This window comes from Somniosus microcephalus, chromosome 25 (genome assembly GCF_052327205.1).
Source record: "Somniosus microcephalus isolate GS21.2 chromosome 25, FLI_Smic_1.0, whole genome shotgun sequence".
In the NCBI taxonomy this organism is placed as follows: domain Eukaryota; kingdom Metazoa; phylum Chordata; class Chondrichthyes; order Squaliformes; family Somniosidae; genus Somniosus; species Somniosus microcephalus.
In genome coordinates, this window is record NC_141011.1 from 1,937,854 (window position 1) to 1,964,907 (window position 27,054).

The 27,054-nt window shown below is 49.6% G+C and overlaps 1 protein-coding gene across 10 annotated transcripts in view; it reads left to right on the plus strand.

Annotated features, from left to right (window-relative positions):
• Positions 1–27,054, plus strand: part of usp48 (ubiquitin specific peptidase 48) — a 208,321-nt gene that overhangs the window by 105,433 nt on the left and 75,834 nt on the right. For all 10 annotated transcript variants that reach the window (XR_015073512.1, XR_015073513.1, XR_015073514.1 and 7 more), the window contains exon 13: positions 7,865–7,979. Coding sequence is in view for 5 of the 10 variants with exons in the window: in XM_085966770.1 (XP_085822896.1) it covers positions 7,865–7,979 (115 nt within the window). In the remaining 5 variants the exon portion in view is untranslated. The remainder of the gene's footprint in view (positions 1–7,864; positions 7,980–27,054) is intronic.

The window sequence follows — 27,054 nt, forward strand, 5'->3', positions numbered from 1 at the left end:
GAGAAACAACACAAGGGGAAAAACCTACTTAACCTCGTTCTCACCAATCTACCTGTCGCAGATGCATCTGTCCCTGACAGTATTGATAGGAGTGACCACTGAACAGTCCTTGTGGAGATGAAGTCCTGTACTTCACACTGAGGACACCCTCCGTTGTGTTGTGTGGCACTACCACCGTGCTAAATGGGACAGATTTAGAACAGATCTAGCAGCTCAAAACTGGGCATCCAAGACAAGCTGTTGGTCATCAGCAGCAGCAGAATTGTATTCCACCACAATCTGTAACCTGATGGCCTGGCATATCCCTCACTCTACGATTACTATCAGGCCAGGGGACCAACACTGGTTCAATGAGCAGTGTAAACGACCATGCCAGGAGCAGCACCAGGCATACCAAAAAATGAAGTGCTAGCCTGGTGAAGCTACAACACAGGACTACATACATGTTAAACAGCGGAAGCAGCATGCTATAGACAGGGCTAAGCGATCCCACAACCAACAGATCAGATCCGAGTTCTGTAGTCCTACCACATCCAGTCGTAAATGGTGCTGGACATGTGAACAACTAGCTGGAGGAGGAGGCTCCATGAACATCCCCATCCTCAATGACGGCGGAGCCCAGCATGTGAGTGCAAAAACTAAGGCTGAAGTGTTAGCAACCATCTTCAGCCAGAACTGCCGAGTGGATGATCCATATCGGCCTCCTCCTGAGGTCCCCACCACCACAGAAGCTAGTCTTCAGCCAATTCGATTCACTCCACGTGATATCAAGAAACAGCTGAACGCACTGGATACAGCAAAGGCTATGGACCCCGACAACATCCCGGCTATTGTGCTGAAGACTTGTGCTCCAGAACTAGCCGCACTTCTAGCCAAGCTGTTCCAGTACAGCTACAAGGCATCTACCCGACAATGTAGAAAATTGCCCAGGCATGTCCTGTCCACAAAAAGCAGGACAAATCCAATCCGGCTAATTACCGCCCCATCAGTCTACTCTCAATCATCAGCAAAGTGATGGAAGGTGTTGTCGACAGTGCTATCAAGTGCTACTTATTCATCAATAACCTGCTTGACTGATGCTCTGTTTGGGTTCCACCAGGACCTCTCTGCTCCAGACCTCATTATAGCCTTGGTGCAAACATGGACAAAAGAGCTGAATTGCAGAGTTGAGGTGAGAGTGACTGCCCTTGACATCAAGACAGCATTTGACCAAGTGTGACATCAAGGAGCCCTAGTAAAACTGAAGTCAATGGGGATCACGGGGAAAACTCTCCACTGGCTGGAGTCATACTTAGCACAAAGGAAGATATGTTGTGGTTGTTGCAGGCCAATCATCTCCGCCCCAGGACATTACTGCAGGAGTTCCTCAAGGCAGTGTCCTAGGCCCAACCATCTTTAACTGCTTCATCAATGACCTTCCCTCTATCGTGTGGTCAGAAGTGGGATGTTCGCTGATGATTGCCCAGTGTTCAGCGCCATTAGCAACTCCTCAGATAATGAAGCAGTCATGCCCACATGCAGCAAGGCCTGGACGACATTGAGGCTTGGGCTGATAAGTGGCAAGTAACATTCGCGGCACAGAACTGCCAGGCAACGACTATCTCCAACAAGAGAGTCTAACCACTGCCCCTTGACATTCAACGGCATTACCATCGCTGAATTCCCACCATCAACATCCTGGTGGTCACCATTGACCAAATACTTAACTAGACCAGCCACACACTGTGACAACACGAGCAGGTCAGAGGCTGGGTATTCTGTGGCGAGTGTCTCCCCTCCTGACTCCCCAATGCCATTCCACCATCTAAAAGGCACAAGTAAGGAGTGTAATGGAATGCTCTCCACTTGCCTGGATGAGTGCAGCTCCAACAACACTCGAGAAGCTCGACACCATACAGGACAATGCAGCCTGCTTGATTGGCACCCCGTCCACCACCTCAAACATTCACTCCCTCCGCCACCGGTGTACCGTGGCTGCAGTGTGTACCATCCACAAGATGCACTGCAGCAACTTGCCAAGGCTTCTTCGGCAGCACCTCCCAAACCCACGACCTCTACCACCTAGAAGGACAAGGGCAGCAGGCGCTTCGAATCACCATCACCGCCAAGTTCCCCTCCAAGTCACACACCATCCTGACTTGGAAGTATATCCCCATTCCTTCATCGTCGCTGGGTCAAAATCTTGGACCTCCCTCCCTCACAGCACCGTGGGAGTACCTTCACCACACGGACTGCAGCGGTTCCAGAAGGCGGCTCACCACCACTTTATCAAGGGGAATTAGGGGTGGGCAATAACATAGAAACATAGAAGATAGGAGCAGGAGTAGGCCATTCGGCCCCTCGACCTGCTCCGCCATTCAGTGAGATCATGGCTGATCATCCAAACTCAGTACCCTGTCCCTGCCTTTTCCCCATATCCCTTGATCCCTTTAGCCTTAAGAAATATATCTAACTCCTTCTTGAATATATTTAATGAATTGGCCTCAACTGCCTTCTGTGGTAGAGAATTCCACAGGTTCACCACTCTCTGGATGAAGAAATTCCTCCTAATCTCTGTCCTAAATGGCTTACCCTTATCTTTAGACTGTGACCCCTGGTTCTGGACTCCCCTGCCATCGGGAACATCCTTCTGATGTCCTGTCTAGTCCTGTTAGAATTTTATAAATTTCAATGAGATCCCCTCTCATTCTTCTAAACTCCAGTGAGGATAAGCCCAATCGACCCAATCTCTCCTCATACGTCATTCCTGCCATCCCAGGTATCAGTCTGGTGAATCTCCGTTGCACTCCCTCCATGGCAAGAACATCCTTCCTCAGATAAGGTGACCAAAACTGCACACAATACTCAAGGTGTGGTCTCACCAATGCCCTGTACAACTGCAGCAAGACATCCTTGTTCCTGTACTCAAACCCTCTCGCTACGAAGGCCAACATACCATTTGCCTTCTTAACCACCTGCTGCACCTGCATGCTTACCTTCAGCGACTGGTGCACAAGGACACCCAGGTCTCGTTGCACTTCCCCTTCTCCCAATCTATTGCCATTCAGATAATCTGCCTTCCTGTTTTTGCCACCAAAGTGGATAACCTCGCATTTATATCCACATATGGTAGATGCAGTATAATCACCCAACCTGTCCAAATCATGCTGGAGTTTCTCGGCATCCTCCTCATAGCACACACGCCCACCCAGCTTTGTGTCATCTGCAAACTTGGAGATATTACATCTAGTTCCCTCGTCTCGATCATTAATATATATTGTGAATAGCTGGGGTCCTAGGACCGATCCCTGCGGTACCCCACTAGTCACTGCCTGCCACTCGGAAAAAGACCCGTTTATTCCAACTCTTTGCTTCCTGTCTGCCAACCAGTTCTCTATCCAAGTCAGTACCTTGCCCCCAATCCCATGTGCCTTAACTTTACATGCTAATCTCTTCTGCGGGACCTTATCGAAAGTCTTCTGAAAGTCCAAATGCACCACATCCACTGGTTCTCCCTTATCTATTCTACCAGTTACATCCTCAAAAAATTCCAGTAGATTAGTCGAGCACGATTTACCATTTGTAAATCCGTGTTGACTTTGTCCGATCCTGTCGCTGTTTTCCAAGTGCTCTGCTATTACATCTTGTATAATGGACTCTAGCATTTTCCCCACTACCGATGTCAGGCTTACCGGTCGATAATTCCCTGTTTTCAATCTACCACCTTTTTTGAATAGTGGGGTAACATTAGCTACCCTTCAATCCATGGGAACTGTTCCAGTGTCTATAGAATTTTGGAAGATGACCAGCAATGCACCTACTATTTCTAGGGCCACTTCCTTAAGTACCCTAGGATGTAGATTATCAGGCCCTGGGGATTTATCGGCCTTCAATCCCGTCAATTTCCCGAACACCATTTCCCTACAAATACTGATTTCATTCAGTTCCTCCCTCTCATTAGACCCTATGTTCCCCGACATCTCTGGGAGGTTATTTGTGTCCTCCTTTGTGAAGACAGAACCAAATACAGGAAACTTCGCGATATCCGGCACCAACGGGACCGGCGTGATGCCGATCTATGAAAACTTCCGGACAGACCAGCGCTAATGTTGAAGGATACGGAGGTTTTCATCTCCGTATCTGACAACAAACACTGTTGCTTAGCAACAGCTTGTAAACAGTCGGCCCGTACCTTGGAAGCGTCTCAGCTTAGCAACAGCTTCAGAGGCTTTCCAGAGACTGATTGTTTAAAAAAAATGCTAGGAGAAGAAAAAAAACCTAACAAAATGGCTGCTGATTTCTGCCGTTAGATCGAGGTTTCCGGCCATACAACCCCTGGATAAACCAAAGTTTCCTGTATGTCTTTAATTGGTCTGCTATTTCTTTGTTCCCCATTATAAATTCCCCTGATTCTGTCTGCAACGGACCTACGCTTGACTTCACCAATCTTTTTCTCTTCACATATCTATAGAAGCTTTTACAGTCAGTGTTTATGTTCCCTGCAAGCTTACTCGCATACTCTATTTTCCCCCTCTTAATTAATCCCTTTGTCCTCCTTTGCTGAATCCTAAAGTGCTCCCAATCCTCAGGTTTGCTGCTTTTTCTGGCCAATTTATATGTCCTCTCCTTGGATCTTATGCTATCCCTAATTTCCCTTGTTAGCCGTGGTTGAGTCACCTTTTTTGTTTTATTTTTATGCCAAGCAGGGATGAACAAATTCTGTAGTTCATCCATGCAATCTTTAAATGTTTGCCATTGCCTATCCACCGTCAACCCTTTAAGTAACGTTCCCCAATCCATTCTACCCAACTCGCGCCTCATACCATCGTAGTTTCCTTTATTTAAATTCAGGACCCTAGTCTCTGAGTCAAACACTTCACTCTCCATCTTAATGAAGAATTTTCCATCTTAATGAAGAATTCTATCATATTATGAATACTCCGCCCCAAGGGGTCTCGCACAACAAGATTGCTAATTAATCCTTTCTCATTACATAATACCCAGTCTAAGATGGCCTGATCTCCAGTTGGTTCCTCGACATATTGGTCCAGGAAACCATCTCGTATACACTCCAGGAATTCCTCCTCCACAGTATTGTTACTAATTTGGTTAGCCCAATCTATATGTAGATTAAAGTCACCCATGATAACTGCTGTGCCCTTATTGTACGCACCTCTAATTTCCTGTTTTAATGCCATCCCCAACCTTAGCATTACTGTTTGGGGGTCTGTATACAACTCCCACTAACATTTTCTGCCCCTTGGTATTTCTCAGCTCTACCCATACAGATTCCACATCATCAGAGCTAATATCTTTCCTTACTATTGTGTTAATCTCCTCTTTAACCAGCAATTCTACCCCACCTCCTTTTCCTTTTTGCCTGCCTTTCCTGAATATTGAATACCCCTGGATGTTGAGTTCCCAGCCTTGGTCACCCTGGAGCCATGTTTCCGTAATCCCAATCATATACCCATTTACATCTATAAATGCTGGCCTTGCCAGCGACTCCCACATCCTGTGAACGAATTTAAAAAAAGTTAGTGTTTATAATTGGCAGTATTGTAAAATGCCATGGAAAGCAAATTTTGGATTGGTTTAATAAAGGGGTCTCAAACTCACTCGCCAAAATAAAGCAATGATCAGCCTCTTCAACTTTGGAATGCCAGAAAATGAGTTGTAAAGTAGGGCGTGAAGCAGCATTTACAGGTAAAGTCTAAGTTCTGAGCCAACAAGGCTGAGAAGCATTTTAGCATCAAAATGATACCGCACAGAAGGAGGCCATTTCCCCATCGTGCCTGTGCTGGCTCTGGATGAGCTATCCAATTAGTCTTACACCCCTGCTCTTTCCCCAGAGCCTTTGACATTTTCACCCTTCCAGTATTTATCCAGTTCCCTTTTGAAGGCTGCTATTGAATCTGTTTCTACTGCCCTTTCAGGCAGTACGTTCTACACCATAACTCGCTGTGTAAATTTTTTTTCCTCATGTCGCCTCTGGTAGCTTTGCCAATTACCTGAAATCTGTGTCCTCTTGTTCCTGACCCTTCTGTCACTGGAAACAGTTTCTCCTTATTTACTCTTATTAAAACCCTTCATGACTTGATCACCTCCATCAAATCTCCCCTTAACCTTCTCTGCTTTAAGAACAACCACCCCAGCTTGTCTAGTCATTCATCCCTGGTACCATTCGAGTAAACCTCCTTTGCACCCTCTTTAAGGCCTTGACATCCTTCCTAAACTGTGACGCCCTGAAGTGGCCACAATACTCCAGCTAGGGCCTAACCAGTTTAGCACTTACTTACTTCTGTACTCTCATACCTTTATTGACAAAGCCAAGGATCCCATACGCCTTTTTAACACAAAACAAAACAAAAGCAAAATACAGTGGATGCTGGAAATCTGAAACAAAAACAGAAAATGCTTGAAATACTCAGCAGGTCAGGCAGCATCTGTGGAGAGAGAAACCGAGTTAACGTTTCAGGTCACTGACTCTTTGTCAGGCCTTTTTAACAGCCTTCTCAACTTGTTCTGTTACGTTCAAAGACTTGTGTACGTACACCCCCAGGTGTCTCTGTTCCTGCTCACCCTTTAAAATTGTACCATTTAGTTTAGATGCCATCTTCTCATTCTTCCTACCAAAATGAATTTTTAAAAGTGGTCCTGGTATGACTGGCAATTGTAGGGGCAAGAGAAAAAGAAACCATTTTATTGGCTGCCCGAGTAACATTTAACCATTTGCAACACAGCCAGTCCTGTATAACTTCAGGGTTTAAGATCCCCATTTTTTTTCTCTGCACTTGTCTTTGGTGTCTTTCTTTCCCTTTGTCATGTGCACACTATACTGGGTATTAAAAGCATATTTGCATATGCAGTGAAGCCTGATTCTGTGAAAAGCAGCCCATTTGTTGGTAATTTAAGATTTTAATTCGTTTAACTTTAGTGAAAGAACAAACTTGTGTACCACCTTGCATGTCCTCAGGAAGCCCAAAAGCACTTCACACCCAGTGAAGTATTTTTGTTGATCTATTTGATTTAGACCTGAGGTTTTATGGACAATAAAGTCTAGTAATGCAAGCCTGGTATATCCTGCGTGTGGTTCTTGTATAGCACATGGCATGCTCTGCTGATTTTTTTTGCACAGCCATTTTCAACACTCCATCTAAACTTGGGTTTGGGGGGAGGGTGAGAGAGATAGACAGCCAGGCTGTGTGCCTCAACAAGCCTGTTGCACTACTATCTTCCAGTACCCACGTTAACATTCTTCTTTTCCCCTTTACATAGGATTACATACTGTACAGAAACAGGCCATTCGACAAAACCAGTCCATACTGGCGTTGATGCTCCACTCGCTCCTCCCGTCTTTCCTCATCTAACTCTATCAGCTTAACCCTCTATTCCCTACTCCCTCATGCTTATATAGCCTCTCCTTAAATGCATCGATACTATTCGCTTCAACCACTCCCTGTGGTAGCGAGTTCCACATACTCACCACTCTCTGGGTAAAGAAGTTTCTTCTGAATTCCCGATTGGATTTCTGCTGCTGCCTGTGTTCCATTTCCATAGCGCCTACCCAACCACTGTTCCATCTTTACATCTGGGATTGGGTTGTACCTACTTAAAAGCTGTACCAGTGTGAAAGTACCCCTTCGTATTGTGCCCATCTACTTGAGCTATAATTCTGTGTCCTCGTAGCGTTCCTTTGCTTTACCAGTGAAATTCTGTGTTTGTTAAACACTTGAAAGTATCCTTTGAGCTAAACATTAAAGTCTTATATTAATCTGGGTACAACCATCAGTAGCAGTCTTAGTCTTGTAAGAAGCAAAAATTTTAGAGTATAAAAGTTGTAAATAAGTATTGCTTACTAATGAAACATTTTTCTTATCCTTAGCTTCTGCTTTATGTAGAGATTGTGTGGTGGAGAAATGTAGGATTCTTAGATTAAAGAATCAGTTAAATGAAGATTACAAGATTATCTCCAATCTGACCAGGACCACATTACAAAGGTACATTTTGTTTTGAAACTATCCATTCTATTTAACCAGATCATAACAATTTTTATTTTCTAATCGTCTGAAAATCGGTCATTTCTCTTGTGGATTTTGGTACAGTTCCGTTGGCATATTTATTTTTAAACTTGTACTAATATATTTTGTGACGTTGTGCTTGCATGTTTTCATTCCCCATCTGGTCTCCTATTCTTGCCTGCTTTCACCCAACTAGTGTCACTGAATTTTATGTGATGAGGTGAAAAAGCAAGCTATCCTTACAATACTAGCCAGTATGAGAGACCACCTTAGAACAGAAACCAGCAGTTCTTTGGCATTAAGTCAAATCAAATCAAATCAACTTTTATTGTCATTGTTAGTGCACAAGTGCAGTACAACGAAATGTAGGCTTGTGGCTCCCGAGAGTGTACAATTTGGATTAGGACACTTAAACATTTCAACATACATTTGTACATATGTATTAGCATAAATATGACCATAATAAAGTGCATCGGCAGATGTGCAGGCTTTAGTGTTTATTTGTGGAGTTCAGTAGGATGACAGCCCTGGGAAAGAAGCTGTTCCTAAATCTGGTCGTACGGGTGCGAATGCATCTGTAGCGTCTTCCAGATGGTAGGAGGGCGAACAGACTGTGGCTGGGGTGGGTAGGGTCTTTGATGATGGACCGTGCCCTCCGTAGGCAGCGTTTCTGATATATATGTTCTATGGTCGGTAGCCGGGTGCCGGTAATGCGTTGGGCAGTTTTGACTACCCGCTGCAGGGCTTTCCGGTCATGGGAGCTACAGCTGCCGTACCATACCGTGATACAGTTTGTCAGGATGCTCTCTATAGTGCAGCGGTAGAAGTTAGAGAGGATCGGGGGTGACAGATTACATCCCTTCAGCCTCCTCAAGAAATATAGGCGCTGCTGGGCCTTCTTCACCAGAGAGGAGGTGTTGAGGGACCAGGAGAGGTCTTCCATGATGTGGACTCCGAGGAACTTAAAGCTGGCCACCCTTTCCACCTCCGCCCCATTGATGTGGATGGGGGTGTGACTTCCGCCTTTGGACTTCCTGAAGTCCACGATTATTTCCTTTGTTTTCTTGGTGTTAAGGGCCAGGTTGTTGTCGGCGCACCACTTCACGAGATGCTGGACCTCCTCCCTGTAGGCTGACTCATCGTTGTTGGTGATCTGGCCTACTACCGTGGTGTCATCTGCAAACTTGATGGTGTTGGAACCATTAACAGCCACACAGTCGTGGGTGAAGAGGGAGTAGAGGAGGGGGCTCAGCACACATCCTTGTGGGGCCCCCGTGTTCAGGGTCAAGGGGGGGGAGGTGTGGTTGCCTAATTTGACAGACTGGGGTCTGTTTGTTAGGAAGTCCAGGGTCCAGTTGCAGAGGGAAGTGTTCAGGCCAAGAGTTTGGAGTTTGGTGGCCAGCTTGTTGGGGACGATAGTGTTGAATGCTGAGCTGTAGTCTATAAACAACATTCTGATGTAGGTCTCCTTACCATCTAGGTGATTCAGTGCCGAGTGTAGAGCAGTTGTGATTGCATCCTCCGTTGATCTGTTTGCCCGATGGGCAAACTGGTGTTGGTCAAGGGAGGCAGGAACACTGGCTTTGATGTGGGCTAAGACCAGTCTCTCGAAACACTTCATTATGATGGGTGTGAGTGCGACAGGTCGATAGTCGTTCAGACACGTCACAGCCGCTTGTTTAGGCACAGGAATGATGGTGGCGATCTTGAAGCATGTAGGGACTACTGCCTGGACCAATGACAGGTTGAAGATGGCGGTGAAGACATCAGCCAGCTGATCAGCACATTCCTTGAGTACCCGTCCAGGGATGCTATCCGGTCCAGTAGCCTTTCGTGTGTTCACTCTGCGTAGAGCGCCCCTTACGTCGGAGGTCGACAGAGTGAGCACCTGGTCTTCCGGGGGTGGCAAGGCTTTGGTAGCCGGCTCCTTGTTGTCCCTGTCGAAGCGAGCGTAGAAGTTGTTAAGCTCCTCCGGGAGGGAGGCGTCGCTGACCGGGGGACTGGTGTTTTTGCCTTTGTAGTCAGTGATGGACTGGATGCCTTGCCACATGCGCCGGGGGTCCGAGTTGTTGCGGAAGTGGTCCTCTATCCGCAGTGTCTGTTTCCATTTGGCAGTCCTGATACCCTTTTTTAGGTTGGTCCTAGCTGCTCTGTGAGCCGCCGCGTCGCCAGATTTAAATGCTGCGTCGCGTGCTTTCAACAGTGAGCGGACCTCTCCGTTCATCCAGGGTTTCTGGTTGGGGTATGACCTGATATTTTTGTGGGTCGTGACGACCTTGACGCAGCCGTTGATGTAGAATAGCACTGTGGATGCGTATTCCTCGATGTCATTGTGGGCAAACATGCCCCAATCAGTGCGTTCGAAGCAATCCTGAAGCTCCGATACTGCCCCCTCTGGCCATACTTTCACTGCTCTCATTGATGTTCTCTCTCTTTTGATGAGCGGTTTGTATGCCAGGGCTAGAAACAGGGAGAGGTGGTCAGACTTCCCAAGGTGGGGGCAGGGAATGGCCTTGTAAGCGTCTACAATGCTCGTGTCGACTTGATCCAGTGTGTTCTCCCCTCTTGTGGGGCAGGAGACATTCTGGTGGAATTTCGGTAGTACAGTTTTTAGGTTTGTGTGATTGAAGTCCCCCGCGACGATAAAAGCTCCGTCTGGTTGCGCAGTTTGTTGTTCGCTGATGGCCCTGTAGAGGTCCTTCAGTGCTAGTTTGGCATTAGCGTGTGGTGGACATCGTGGATATTTGTTCTGAGCTTATTAGTCACAGTCAATCATCTGCTACAGTTGCGATGGTTTGGGGGCATCAGATCAAATGCTAATGATTTTAATGTTGCGGATCAGTCGGGGATATAGGCTAGCAGAACCAGGAGACATGAGTGTAAGGTGAAAGATTCAGGCAGGACTTGAGAAAGCACCGAGGGTGGTCAGATTTTGAAATAGCTTAATCAGGGAGGTGAAAGGGAAAAATAGCTTGGATCTCTTCGAGGTCAACAAGTATCTTGAAGAAAAACACATACAACTGCTAGGGCAACAGGAGGGCAGACTAGATGGACCTATGGATTTTCAGCCTTGAGATTTTCTTTGATTCTGTTTCATTTGTATGCTGCCAAAAGACTGAGGCCCTGGACAATAATGAGTTGAATAATAGAAGTCTTTCTTCTAAGATGTTCTGAGCACTGGTGATGGTCCCATACATTATTAAAGGCATTCTGCTGCTGCATAATGTCACCGTTCTCTCTTGGCACCTGCAGCTGTGGTCATCTCCCCATCCTGAAGGAACAAGACAGTTCCTGGCTTGAACGCTATGCAAATTAGCACTTGGGTGTCTTTGTGTCTGCTGCCTGTCGAAGCACAATGTAGTCTCATTTAATGCCTGATTTGCTCTTGCATAGTATCTCTGAAGGAATGTTCCATCAAGAGAGAAGGAAGCCTGAGGGACATTGTCACTCAGGATAAGTCCTGGGAGCCTCGAGGTTTCTCCAGACCCATTTTTTCCAGGTGATCTTTGTGGGGGTTTAACTTATTTTTGAGTTAAAAATTAAACTTTAACATTTAGGGATAAAACACTTTTTTTCCTGAGTGGTGACCATCAGCAGCAGTTTCTTACAGACCTTTTATTAAAAAAAAAGCATTAAAAATTGTAAATAAGTCTCATTTACTGATTTTCTTAATCCATACCTTCTGCCTTTGGCACCTGTTCTGAATGTGTATTGCCTAGTACTGTACGGAATAGAGATGATGTAAACTGCTCTCTGGTACAGGTCATTCTTCCCCTTTGATGCCCAAAATCCTGATGAAAGAAAAAGGTTTAATTATTTGAGAGTCTAAAATCAAGACAGAGTTGGTGCCAACCATATCACAAAATATCCGGTTAAAACCATAAAGTAGGTATAATGGTTCTAAGAACATAAGAAATAGGAGCAGGAGTAGACCGTTCGGCCCCTCGAGCCTGCTCCGCCATTCAGTAAGATCATGGCTGATCTTCTACCTCAACTCCACTTTCCCGCCCGATCCCCATATCCCCTTAGTGCCCAAAAATCTATCGATCTCAGTCTTGAATATGTTCATTGACTGAGCACCCACAGCCCTCGGGTAGAGAATTCCAAAGATTCACAACCCTCTGAGTGAAGGAATTTCTCCTCATCTCAGTTCTCTTTGTGATCACCTCTTGCTGATACTCTAGATCGTTTCATGATGACAGGTAGAGTATACAGTCTACTCGCCATAACTTAGTTTTTTTTACGCTACAGAAATTTGAATTATTCTATATTTGAATTTAGCAATGTGAACAGCACAGCAAAGTGGGAATGTAGAGCTAAAATAATTGAATTACTGTATTTGAATGAAAGAACTTTGAATAGAGAAGTAGACTAAGTTACCGGTGACGAATAGTCTGGTTAAAATCCTTAACTGCTAAATGCACTCTTTTTTTATTGTTGCTCTGTGCCACGTGTCTCTGCCTTGGAGTCTCAAAGACTCCTTTCTTCAGGCAGCTTGCACCCTGCTGCCCAGCAATTGGGGTTTATCTTCACTGTCAATTTGATAGATTAGCTTCTGTGGCTGCTGTTGCCCCTCTTGTTTGGCACAGGGTAAACAAACTGGCACTGATCACACCTCCTACTGTTAAAATTAACAAGTATATCTTGTAGTTTAGGCAGTTGTTTAGTTTGAGAACGCCAATTACTAAGCACCATTTGGCTATATGTATAGTAGACTATTTTGTGATTTTAGGTGGTTAAGATTCATCAAGAAAAGCTGTACTATGGCCAAATCAGTAGCTAATATGCAAAGGGTTGCTGTTCACTTCACATGTAAGGTCGATACATTTTTGGGAACGAAAGGAATTAAGGGATATGGAGATAGTGCGGGAAGGTGGAGTTGAGGTAGAAGATGAGCCATGATCTTGACGAATGGCGGAGCAGGCTCGAAGGGCCAAATGGCCGACTCCAGCTCCTATTTCTTATATATAGATTTGGATAATATACTTTATGAAAGCCTGTGGGTTTTTGTATGAAGCTGCCTTACATTGTGACCCCGAAGCCCTGGATAGACCTGTCCATTGTTTCCCTGAACACCTGGAGAGACCTCTCCATTGTTGCGCCAAAGCCCTGCAGAGTCCTCTCCATTGTTGCCCCGAAGTCCAGCATACTCCTAGCCAATGAATCTATTGACTCAGGCATCTTCTCCACTGCAGCCATCAGCTCCGTATGTCTGACCCAGGCCTGTTTGCTCATCTCTGCCAGGCGACGGACCTCATCTGCACTCTGTGCAGCAGTCATGACGACCCGCCTTGCCCTGCGGGGAGACGGTGGCCGAACTTGCCTATCCCCCCTGCGTGGCTCCATGCCGCTTGGTCCGGCAACTGGTTCATCCTCAGAGCCACCCCCCCTCCCCTCCAGGGGACTACTATCCCCAGTCTGCAGATGTCTCAGCTCCCCGGATTCTGCAGCGGCTGGTCCGGATTCCTCCTGGTCCTCTCCTCCGGTGGCACTGGCACTGGCAGCTTCAGCGCGTTGAGCCCGAGTTGGTGCTGCTTCATCTGAAAGTGGGAGGTGGAAGAGTGGCTTTAGCAGAAGGACCGGTTTGCTGAAAGGCATGCCAGATTGCGGCAAGGCTCTGACATGGCTGCACACTGAGGATGCATGCTGGCAGGGGGACCAAGTGGAAGGCAACAGGTGGAAAAGGTGAGAGTCTTACCCTCGCTGTCGGTAATGGGGTCGGCAGACGCAATGGTCACTGGACCAGACAGACGTCCTCCAAGTATCTGGTGCACTCTCTCCTCCAGATCCATGAGAGTGACCACTTGTGCAGGTCCACCACCGGTTCGACGCTGCTCCTTCCGGATCTGCGCCATCTTGGACTGCAGGGGAAAGAAGGGGAGGTTCTGTTACATGAGGCCTTGAGACCTCCTCGCATAACCCCATTGTGCAAGAGCCCTTAGATGAGGCCTTGAGACCTTCTCGCATGCCCCCCATGGTGCAAGAGCCCTTACATGAGGCCTTGAGACATCTGTCCATGTGTGTGCCCAGAAAGGGCCATGGGTGCATACTGACAGATGGCCATTGGCGCATCATTGCAGCAGGGTGCCCGAAGTCAGATGCAGATGGAGGGAAGCACAAGTTTAGTAAACCATCACTCACCCTGACGATCCGTGTGAGGCCGTTGAATTTCTTCCTGCACTGAACAGGGGTCCTGGTCGCCATGCTGCTGGAGTTCACCCTCACAGCAACCTCCCTCCAAGATCGTCGGTAAGCCTTCTGATTTGGCCTCTTGCCATTATCCGGGTAGAGGACCTCCCGACGGTGTTCAACTGCAGCCACCAAGTGGTCCAGAGCCCCAGCGCTGAAGCGCTCTGCTCTCTGCCTAACCTTCTCCATAATGATCACCTTGTACCGCCAGACAAGGGCGAGCGCCGAATCTGAGGCCTGCAGAGCGTTGGGTGTTGAAGCTCAGTCTGACTGACCCACCCCTTTAAGAGCCGGCCGGCGCCTGTAGGTCTCGTGCTTTGCCGTAATTGAGTTCACCTGCGCTGCGCCCGTCCGCGTCGATATTGAGTAGCGCCTGACCTTTTGCGCCTTAAGAGCACCGTGCAACGGCTGATTTAGCGCCTCAATCCCCTTTGGGGGCGAAGCAACCCAATATCGCGCCAGGCGCAGATAAGTCTCGTCTGGCTATAAACTTTGCGCATCGCCAGTTCTAACGCCTCAAGTGGGGCTATACCCAATTTCTAGGCCCATGAGTCCTAATTTTGTGGCACCTTATCGAATGCATTTTGAAAATCCAAATATACTACATCCACTGGTTCCCTCATATCCATTCTACTAGTTACATCTTCGAAAAACAGATTGTCAAACACAATTTCCCTTTCATAAAACTATGACTCTGCCTAATTATAGTATGATTTTCTAAGTGCCCGGTTACCACATCCCTATTAATAGATTCTAGCATTTTGCCTACTACTGATGTCAGGCTAACTGGCCTATAGTTATTCGTTTTTTCTCTTCCTCCTTTCTTAAATAGCGGGGATGTTTGCTACCTTCTAATCCTTGGGGATTGTTCTAGAATCTAGGGGATTCTGGAAGATTCATACCAGTGCGTTCATAATCAAGGCCACCTCTTTTAAAACCCTAGTATGTAGGTCGTCCGGTCCAGGGGATTTGTCACCACTTAGTCCCATTAATTTCTCCAGTACTATGTCTTTACTTATACTGATTTCTTTAAGTTCTTCAATCTCTCTAGACCCTTGGTTCCCCATTATTTCCGGAATGTTTTTTGTGTCCTCTACTGTGAAGACAGATACAAAGGCCCCGATTTTCCTGGAGCCGTCGGGCGGGGTTTCAGGCGGGCAGGGGCTGAAAATCGCAGAAATAGGGGGTCACGACCCCCCCCCCCCCCCCCCCGCCCGACTTTCGCCCCGGTGTTTCAGCGCGACCCGAATCAGCCCCGCCCGCAGCCGGCGGGACTGGTCGTCGGGAGCCTAATGAGCAATAATTGGCAGCTGTAATCCAATTTTAAGGGGCCCTTGCAATTTTCAGCCTTTCCCCCACGTAAACCACACCTGGTGGGAACACCGCTGATGAAACCTGGCGTGAACAATGTTGGCTTGCTTACTTTCAGCTGCAGGTCAATCAGGAATGAAGAGATTTAATCAGCCAGCATTGGTAGACTGCAGGACCTTGTTGCTCCAGGCTTGGGGCAACTTGTTGAAGGCTTAGACACAGCTGTGGAAGGTTGGAGCCTCACACACTTCTCCAGTGTGAGCTCCTGGGAAGCCCCTCTCACCACCCTCACTCAGCGCTTCCTCAACAGAGGCATCTGCCAGAAGCATGGGAGGCCTTTTGTTCCTTCCCTTCTTGGCATTAGAGGATGTCGAACAGCAGAGGAGGCTGGAGCAGATCCAGCAACAACAGCAGCTCCAGCAACAGCAGGAGCGACAGGCTGCGGCTCAGCCACCTGAGGCAGCACAGGCCAGAAGGGGCCAGCGCATGGAAGGCCGTCTGCGCAGGAGATACCCCCCAAACAGGGTCTACAGACACAGGGTGAGCTACCTCAACATGACTGAGCAGCAGTGCCAAAGGCAGCTCCGACTTTCGCAAGAGGTAGTGACTGACATCTGCACAATGCTGCAGCAAGACCTGGAGCCAGAGCACCAGGTCGACACTCCTTACCAGGGGCCATCAAAGTCAACACCGCACTCAACTTTTATGCCTCAAGCTCCTTCCAGGGATTAGCAGCAGACATCAGCGGCATCGCCCAGGCGGCCGCACACACTTGCATCAAACAGGCCACCGATGCCCTCTTTGCCCTCGCGCACAATCACATCCATTTCACCCGGGATCACGCAAGTGTGAGGGCGCGAGCGCTTGGATTAGCTCAGCTGGCAGACTTTCCAAGGGTGCAGGGCGTCATTGACTGCACGCATGTGGCCCTTAAGGCACCCCACCGCAATCCAGCAGTTTTTGTCAACCGCAAGGGCTTCCACTCCCTTAACGTTCAGCTGGTGTGTGACCACAAGAAGGTGATTTTGCATGTTTGTGCCAAGTACCCTGGCAGCTGCCATGGCATGGTGGCATAGTGGTTAGCACTGTTGCCTCACAGCGCCAGAGACCCGGGTTCGAATCCAGCCTCGGGCGACTGTCTGTGTAGAGTTTGCACATTCTCTCTGTGTTTGCGTGGGTTTTCTCCGGGTGCTCCGGTTTCCTCCCACAGTCCAAAGATGTGCGGGTTAGGTTGATTGGCTATGATAAATTGACACTTAGTGTTAGGGGGATTAAATACGTGGGGTTACAGGGATAGGGTGGGATATGTGTTGGTGTAGGGGTTACGGGGATCAGGTGGGATATGTGTCGGTGCAGGCTTGATGGGCCGAAATGGCCTCTATCTGCACTGTGGGGTTTATGTGATTATGTGATATGTGACTCCTTCATACTGCGCCAGTCTACTGTGCCTCCACTATTCAGTTCGCCAAACGAACTTCAGGGATGGCTACTTGGAGACAAGGGATATCCCCTGCGTTCTTGGCTAATGACCCCGTTGAGGAGACCAGCCAACGAAGCTGAGGAGCGCTACAACTCCAGCCACATTTCCACCAGATGCATTATCGAGCAAGCCATCAGATTGCTGAAGATGCGCTTCAGATGCCTCGATAGATCAGGTGGAGCCCTACAGTACTCATCAGCCAGGGTCTCCACAATCGTCGTGGTATGCTGTGTGCTTCACAACATGGCACAGCGTCGTGGCTTGCCGATTCCGCAGGACCAAGAGGCTCCTCACAGAGCCGCCTCGGATGAGGATGATGCTGAGCAGGAGGCGGCGGAGGACGGAAACGAGCATCCTGCAGAGGCCCGTCAACCAGCGGCACCAGTGCGTGAGAACATTGCTGGGCGGAATGCAAGGAACGCACTCATCCTGGCCAGATTTGCGTAGCCTGGTACATCAAACACTAGCCTCGCTGCTTCTTAACTGACCATGGACAGTGGCCCATGCCTGCACATTTCTACCTATTTGACCAGCTTGCTGACATCTGCAAGTAATCCTAAGGCCTCAATGTGATATCCCCATTTGCCAAATGACAGACGCCACAACTGCAGCAGTTGCCACCAGATTTTTTATGTACAGGAAACTGATGGCATTAAAACTATATACAAGACTTTTCACCCAAGTTGACTACCCATGTGATTAGTGGTGCTTTATTTTTCTCTTACGCGTGCTCCTACGCAGTGGTACCCCTGTGGCTTCAGCAGATGTGGAGGCCCCTTGCTCACTTTCCTGCTGCTCCTGTCTCGACACCTTTGGCGGGCATCCTCTGGGGTGGCGAGCCTGTGAGGGCTCGCCAGCAGTCTGCTGCTCCTGTGGTTGTGCAGGGGTTGAGACTCCTATCTCACTTGGGTGTGGACTCCGGCGGGGCTCTGACCGAGGGCTCTGAAGTGGCATGGAAGTGTGAGCGCGTGGAGAGGAGACCCCACTTCCTTGAGCTGTGCCAACAACCTCCCTCTCATGGGTCAGCTCCCGCTCAGCGCCTGCAAGTGGCTAGAGAGCACCTTGCTGCACATCAGGGGGGCCATGGGGACCTGTCTCTGTACTGGAAGTCCTGCTCAGAGGGACTTCCATGAAGTTCTGGTTTCGGTGCTCAATAGATGCCCATCGCTGCTCAAGAGATGACATTCTATTCTGAGCACTCACCATGTTTTCGATACCCTGGCGACTAAGCTCCTCCATGGCCGCAGCCCTCCTCTCCTCGGCCGCAGCCAGCCTTACCACGGAGGAAGCCATCCTTTCCGTGGTGATGCTTTCATGCGCCAATGACTCCAATAAGGCTGTGCTCATGCTCGCCATGGACTCCTCCATTCGCTCCACACTCGCAGCGACCCTGGAGACAAAACCTGCCAGAGACTCCTGTATCTGTGCATGGAGATCCATCACCTCCTCTCTTGCGGATGGACCCAGAGGCATAGGGTCGACATGCAGCTGAGCTGTGCTGGCAGAGGCCTGTGCCCTCTGACGAGGACTCTCCACTGCTGTCCCTGTCTCCACAATCTGCTGATGCTCACTTGTGAGCTGTGAAACACCAGGTGACATCACTACTCTATGTCCCAAAGGCCCCCCCCCGAGGTGTGAGTGGCTGCGCTGGTGCTGGGTGCGCTTACTTCTGCTGACGCTGCACCCTCAGAGGCTGGAGCTTCCTCTGAGGAGTCTGGCTGCAAAGCCTCTTCCTCCACGACAGTGGTGACGGGGGCTCCAGATGGTCCTGTGGGGGAGTAAAGGAAAGAGTTAGAGATGTGATGCCAAGGCTACTTGCACATTGACTTATGAGCATCTGCCAAATCCAATGATGTAGCTTCAGAAACATATCAGCGACTCGTGCTATGTCAATGAGAGAGATGGGAAACTATTCTGTCACCAGCTTGCGGGCTTGCTCCTGTCTCTCCTGCCCCAGCTTCCTCAGCCACGTCAGCCCCAACAATCTCCATCACTGCTTCCTCCCAGGGGGTCAGGTGGGCGATTGAGGGTGGTCCTCCTCCAGTCCTGGCTCGCGCTCTCCTGTTGTGAGCTCTCTTTTCCTGCAGTGAGGGAGACAAGTGGAGTTTGAGTGAGAGTGCAGGAGTGAGTGTAGAGATTGCATAGCATAGATACATAGAAGGAGACAAAGATGGTGTGAGGCTGCAAGACCTGTGTGTTGTCAGTTGTGTTCCAAGCATCAGAGTGAGGGGCAGTGTGAGGGCTACACGGTGGAATAGTTATGTGAATGTGAGCATAGAGAGAGAGGGAATGGGTAAGGGTGCATGGATGTGACTGTGAAGTGGGATGTGGAGGAAGTGATTGCTGGAGCTGAGTGCTGTTGGGGAAAGGCAATGGGGATCAGGTTGAGGGTGATGGAAACTTCATACTTACTTTTCCTGTACGGCGAAGGTCATGGAAGCGCTTCCTGCACTGCATCCAGGTTCGACGGGTGACTCCGAGAGTTGACCTCTGCAGCCACCTCCATCCATGCAGCTCTGGTCTCTTTGGGAGGCCTCTTCCTCCCTGAGCTAGGGAAGAGGACCTCCTTGTGGGCCCTAACCCCATCCACCAATGTCTGCAATGAGGTCTCATCAAATTTGGCAGCAGCTCGGCCTCTGCCGCTGGCAGCAGCTGGTGCAGGCTCCTCTGCCATTCTGTCCGACTGGTTGGGAAGCCTGCAGAGGTTGAAAAGCTTGCTGGAGACTTTAAAAGCACCACGAATGATGACATCATACTGTGGGGCTTTCTGACTGGAAATGGACAATTAGCAAGGGTGCCCACACGCTGGAAATAAATTGGCCAATTGAGGGAAAATTGCGTGCAGCTGGCTGACCCATTTAGATTCGGGTCGGAAGCCGACATTCGGGGAACCCGACAATTCCCCGCACCTTCGGGAAAATCGGGGTCAAAGTATTTGTACTCAGTATAACACAATGCTGGAAAAACTCAGCAGGCCAGGCAACATCCGTGGAGAGAAATTAGAGTCAACGTTTCGGGTCGAAACCCTTTAAAAAGGGTTAGACCCGAAACGTCGACTCTATTTCTCTCCACAGATGTTGCCTGGGCTGCTGAGCTTTTCCAGCATTTTGTGTTATTTTGGATTTCCAGCATCTGCAGTATTTTGCAGTATTTGTACTCAGTGATGTGTTCTGGTTCTTCAGGTTGGGCACAATATTAAATCAGTTTCTCAATCTTAATTTCTAAATAACACATTCAGTACTAGCAGAGTTCCCAAAAGCTTTGCTACGTGAGTAAAAAAAAACAGGGATGTTGTCAAGTAGTACTACAAAACCCACCGACTTATCAGCATTGAGAGCAACCCTGGGGCCAGGGAGTACTTGGGAGAGGGCCCAGAGTCCGACAGTACTGGGATCAGGTCCCTGGGTCTAGCACGGTTTTTGGGGGAGGGAGGTCACAGGAAATGGTAGCACTGGGAGGGAGGTCCCAGAAACACTGAAGAGAGATGTTCTGGGAGCACTAGGGCAGGTTGTGGGTTCACTGGGAGAAGAACATATATCATTCTGGAATCGGGGAGTGCTGGGAATGCAGTCTGGAGTATATTGAGTACTGAAAGGGGATGTTAGGATCTGGGAGTGGGATCGGCGGGGTGGGGGGAGTTGGGAAGAGGACCATCAGGACTAGAGAAAAGCTTCAGAGTCTGGCAGTATTGGGGACTTGGGTAGCAGTAATGGAGGGTGATTGGGAGCAAGGTCTGGCAACCTTAAAGGGGAATGGACCCAGGAGACCCAAACTGCCTATGACACCTTTGAATCATCTGGCATAACTGTGGTAAACCACTGTTTGTATTCCACTGTGTACATGCCTGGACATGCCTCGGCTGACTCCTCCCACAAGTCCTAGTATAAAGGTGACTGCTCCCCAGCCCTTTGTATTTCTGGACTGGTCGACCACTCGAGGCAGACCTTCATTCTTTTGTTAATAAAAGCCTTTAGTTACTCTCTTAACTCTCAGTCTTTTATGAGTAATTGATAGCGCATCAATTTTATTAACAAAATTTTTATAATGGAGAAGATCCTCACACCAGCATGCCTGGACTTAGGTCATCGGGAGGCGGACTCATCCACCAAGTTTACTCACTGGCTTAAGTGTTTCGAAAAATTCCTGACCGCCTCCGCAGCAATCAAATCGGACGAGGACAAACTGGATGTCCTGACCTCCAAAGTGAACCACCGAGTGTACTTGGTCATCCAAGACGCGACCTCGTACGCGGACGCTATCAAGCTCCTCAAGGACCAGTACACGTGCCCAGTGAACGAAGTGTACGCCAGGCACCTTCTGGGGAGTCGTAAACAACAACCTGGGGAATCGACCGTGGAATACCTTCAGGCACTGTCTGTGCTTGGCCGGGCCTGTGGTTGTAAGGATGTAAAGGCCGCCGTGTACACAGAGGAACTTATCCGGGACGCTTTTGTAGCGGGCCACAGATCCAATTACACCCGACAGCGACTGTTGGAGCAGAGTGACCTCGACCTCAACAAGGCCTCTGAACTCGCACTATCATTGGATGCAGCCTACCGGGGCATGGATGCCTACTCCTCTGCACCGTGGACGCCGCGGGGAATGACAGCCTGGGACACGGTAGGACCGCCTCATAGCGCCGTGCCACCCCAGCCACGGCCCAACTACCGCAGCAGTGTCCCAAGGCCAGAAATGCTACTTCTGTGGCCAGGCAAAACACCCCAGAGCGCGCTGCCCGGCGAAAAACGCGATCTGCTCGGGCTGCGGGAAGAAGGGACACTACGCTAGCGTCTGCAGGGCCAAAGCCACCCCGAACCCCAGCAGCGCCGCGTGTGGGCCATGCGGGCCGCCATCTTGGGCCTCCCCGGCCATGTGCGAACCACCGGTACAGCAGCCATTTTGGACGCCTCCAGCCACATGGGGATCATGGACGCCGCCATCTTGGACGACAGCCGGAACGCAGCAGGCCCCCAACACCGCCTCATCTGATACCCACAGTGACACACCGACCCCTACGCTGGCATCCGTTACACTGGATCAAGCGAGACCGCACCAGCTGGCCAGTTCCACAATGGACATTAAGGTAAATGGTCACGATACAATCTGCCTTTTTGACTCTGGGAGCACGGAGAGCTTCATCCACCCCGACACGGTGCGGCGTTGCTCTCTCCCAGTCCTGCCTGCGCACCAGCGGATTTCTATGGCCTCCGAGTCCCAGTCGGCGGACATCGGCGGCTACTGCGTGGTGACACTCGTAGTAGACGGGACTGTGTACGATCATTTTAAACTTCTGGTCCTGCCCGACCTCTGCGCTGCCGTCCTGCTGGGGTTAGATTTTCCGTGCCACCTTAAAAGTGTTACGATGGTGTACGGTGGACCCCTACCCCCACTCACAGTCCGCAGCCAGCAGCTTCCAAATTGCCCGCTGCGCACCAGGTGCAACCTCTCCACACTCAGAGTCACCCCCCCCCCCCCCCCCCCCCCACTGTTTGCTAACCTCACCCCCGACTGTAAGCCCATCGCCACAAAGAGCAGGCGATACAGTGCCGGGGACAGGGTTTTCATTAAAACCGAAGTGGAGCGGCTCCTGAAGGAAGGGATTATTGAGGGCAGCACCAGCCCCTGGCGAGCCCAGGTTGTGGTCGTTAAGACCGGCGAGAAGCAGCGCCTGGTCATCGACTACAGCCAGACAATAAATCGCTACACCCTGCTGGACGCCTACCCACTCCCCCGCATAGCTGATATGGTCAACCAGATCGCGCAGTACCGCGTCTTCTCGACCATTGACCTGAAATCAGCGTACCACCAGCTCCCTATCCGCCCTGAGGACCGCCAGTATACCGCCTTTGAGGCAAACAGCCGCCTCTATCACTTCCTTAGGGTTCCCTTTGGCGTCACCAACGGGGTCTCCGTCTTCCAAAGGGAGATGGACCGGATGGTAGATCAAAATGCATTGCAGGCCACTTTCCCATATCTGGACAATGTGACCATCTGCGGCCGTGACTTGCAGGACCATGACGCAAACCTCGAAAAATTCCTCCGCACCGCCCAACTCCTGAACCTGACATATAACAAGGAGAAGTGCATATTCCGCACAAACCGCCTCGCCATCCTTGGCTGTGTTGTGGAACACGGAGTCATCGGCCCCGACCCCGACCGGATGCGTCCCCTTATGGAACTCCCACTGCCCCACTGCCTCAAGGCCCTGAAGAGGTGCCTAGGGTTTTTCTCCTATTACGCCCAGTGGGTCCCCTACTATGCGGACAAGGCCCGTCCGCTGATCAAGTCCACCTCTTTTCCCTTGACGGCAGAGGCCCGCTTAGCCTTCCACCGTATCAAGGAGGACATTGCCAAAGCCACCATGCACGCAGTGGACGAATCCATCTCCTTCCAGGTGGAAAGCGACGCGTCCGACTTTGCCCTGGCCGCTACCCTCAATCAGGCGGGGAGACCCGTGGCCTTCTTTTCACGAACCCTCCAAGGCCCGGAGACCAGACACTCCGCTGTTGAGAAGGAGGCCCAGGCGATTGTGGAGGCTGTGCGTCATTGGAGGCACTACCTGGCCGGAAAACGATTTACCCTGCTCACTGACCAGCGTTCAGTTGCTTTCATGTTTAACAACAAGCAGAGGGGCAAAATCAAAAATGACAAGATCTTGAGGTGGAGAATCGAACTTTCCACCTACAATTACGAGATCTTGTACCGGCCCGGGAAGCTCAATGAACCCCCGGATGCGCTATCGCGTGGCACCTGCGCCAGCGTGCAGATCAATAGACTGCGGGCCCTCCACAATGACCTCTGCCACCCGGGGGTCACCAGGTTCTTCCACTTCATCAAGGCCCGCAACCTGCCTTACTCTATTGAGGAGGTCAGGACCATGACCAGGAACTGCCAAGTCTGCGCTGAGTGCAAACCGCACTTTTATAGACCAGACAGGGCCCACCTGATAAAAGCCACTCGCCCCTTCGAGCGCCTGAGCGTTGATTTTAAAGGGCCTCTCCCCTCCTCCGACCGCAATGTGTACTTCCTCAATATTATTGATGAGTACTCCCGTTTCCCGTTCGCCATCCCCTGCCCGGACATGACCAGTGCCACGGTCATTAAATGTCTGAACGACCTCTTCACCCTGTTCGGTTTCCCCAGCTATATCCATAGCGACCGGGGCTCATCGTTTATGAGCGACGAACTCCGTCAGTACCTGCTAACTAGGGGTGTTGCCACAAGCAGGACCACCAGTTACAACCCCCGGGGGAACGGACAGGTGGAAAGAGAAAATGCGACAGTTTGGAAGGCCGCCCTGCTAGCCTTAAAGTCTAGGGGCCTTCCAACCTCCCGCTGGCAGGATGTGCTCCCCGATGCGCTCCACTCTATTCGGTCACTGCTCTGCACTGCCACTAACGCCACCCCTCATGAGAAAATGTTTGTCTTCCCAAGGAAGTCCACATCGGGGACATCGCTACCGCCATGGCTGACGTCCCCAGGGCCGGTCCTACTGAGAAGACACGTGAGGACCCATAAAACGGACCCCCTGGTCGAGAGGGTCGACCTCCTCCATGCCAACCCCCAGTATGCTTACATTGCATACCCGGACGGGCGGGAGGACACAGTCTCCATAAGAGACCTTGCACCCTCGGGGGCCGCAGTAACCCACTACTCACTACCACCCCCCCCCCCCCCCCCCCCACGATCCGATATCCAGCCCCAGCAGACGGCAGGCCTGGGCCCCGCGACCCGCTCGACATCTACGAGGACGACACGCCTGTGCCACAGCCTACGCAGGACTCGACGCCGGAAGCTCCACTACCCCTGCCGTCGCCACGCCGATCACAGCGGCAGACAAGACCTCCGGAGAGACTCCAATACACTAACTTTTAATACACTTCACCCCGCCGGACTCAATTTTAAACAAGGGGTGAATGTGGTAAACCACTGTTTGTATTCCACTGTGTACATGCCTGGACATGCCTCGGCTGACTCCTCCCACAAGTCCTAGTATAAAGGTGACTGCTCCCCAGCCTTTTGTATTTCTGGACCGGTCGACCACTCGAGGCAGACCTTCATTCTTTTGTTAATAAAAGCCTTTAGTTACTCTCTTAACTCTCAGTCTTTTATGAGTAATTGATAGCGCATCAATAACCATCACCACATTCCTGCTAGTCAACCTGCTCGCTAACCAACCCATTGCCCCTTTTTCTTCCTGGGGTACTGCCCCACCACTTTGCCCACCATTGGCCAGCTCCTGTCTTACCTGAGATAAAGCTTTGGAAATTCAGAATTCAGTTTCTTTCAAAGCCCTTTGACAAAAGCAAAGAACAAACAAACAAATTTGCATTTATATATAGTGTCTTACATCCTCCAAATGTCTCAAAGCACTTTGCTGCCAATGAAGTGTAGACACAGTTACATAGGAAAGCATAGCAGCCAAATTGCACGCAGCAAGGTTCCACAAACAGCAACGAGATAAATGATTGAGTTAATCTGTTTTAGTGGTGTCCACTGTGGCTCAGTTTGTAGCACTCTCACCTCTGAATCAGAAGTTTGTGGGTTCAAGTCCCACTCCAGAGACTTGAGTACAAAATCAGCCACATGTGATTAGTGGCTAACGTATTGGACACTTGAGTGCAGTACTGAGGGAATGCTGCAGTGTCTGAAGTGCCATCTTTCGAATGAGATGAGATGTTAAACCAAGGCCTTGTCTACTCTCAGGTGGACGTAAAATCCCTTGGCACTACAGGAAACTTTGTGCTATCCGGCACCGACTGGACCGAGCTGCTGCTGTTCCCTCAAAACTGCCGTACACTCCAGAGCTAATGTTGAAACATACGGAGATTTTCTTCTCCGTATGAATCAACAAACCCTGCAACAGCCTCTAAACAGTCGGCAAGCATCTCTGTAGCTTATCTAGCTGAAGCTGTTGCTTAACTACAGACGTTGCAGAGCTTGACTGTTCAAAAAAAGAAAAGAAAAGAAACGAAAAGAATAAAAAACGGCTCCTGATTTTTGCCGGTGGCTCGAGCTTGCCGGATGGTTCGCCTCTGGATAACACAAAGTTTCCTGTATTTGAAAAAGAGCAGGGCTGTTCTCCCCGGTGTCCTGGCCAATATTTATTCCTCAACCAACATCAATTAAAAAAAACACATTTTCTGGTTATTATCACATTGCTGTTTGTGGGGCCTTGCTTTGCACAAATTGGCTGTCGCATTATAACAGTGACTACACTTCCAAAGTACTTAATTGGTTGTAAAGCGCTTTGGGACGTCCCGAGGCCATGAAAGGCGCTATATGAATGCAAGTTCTTGTAGTTGAGGGTGAATGTACCTCAGTACACCTGGAGCACTCCCTGGCTCTTCCTCGAGTAGCACCAAGGAATCTTCTATATCTGCGCAGGCAGATGAGACATCAACAATTCAGCAGCTCTTCAGCACTGCACTGAATTGTTGGCCTAAACCATTGTGCAATAGAAGTCGCTGGCTCGCCACAGGTGTGGCTATGGAGACACCATTTTCACCACATGCACTGTAGAAAACTCCTTGCGCACAATACAGGTAAATGTACTGCACATTCAGTGCAAAACTTTTCGGTCTTTCTCGTTCACCAAAGTCAGCAGCTTCTAGATTTTTGTCCAGCATTTGCAAGCAGTGCTTAATGCTTGCTGAGAATGTTGACTCACACAATGAGGCACGCCAGACCTGCCCCTGCTGTCCGTCCAGAGTGTGGTTGGATGCTGCTTTCCCTTTGCATGACGTGCCCTGTTGGAGTTGCTCGTTGTTGGTTGCGCTTGCTTGCTTCTGCTGGTCTGGAGCAGTTATTCCAATTGTTCGAGCTGGCCACGATGACAGCTGCCCTGTCCATACAATGTTGCTGTTTCCATGGTCCTGAAGTCTGGTGTTTTCAGCCATGTTGCACAATATTTTAAGAGACAACCAATAAGCAGTAACAGAGGAAGTAAAGCACACACAACGATCACAAAACACTCTCGCACTGTTTTTTGACTTAGCATTTTACTAACAAATGCACACAAAGGTTAAAGTACATATGCACCGCCGTGCGAATCCAAGTATTGAGATCACTAGC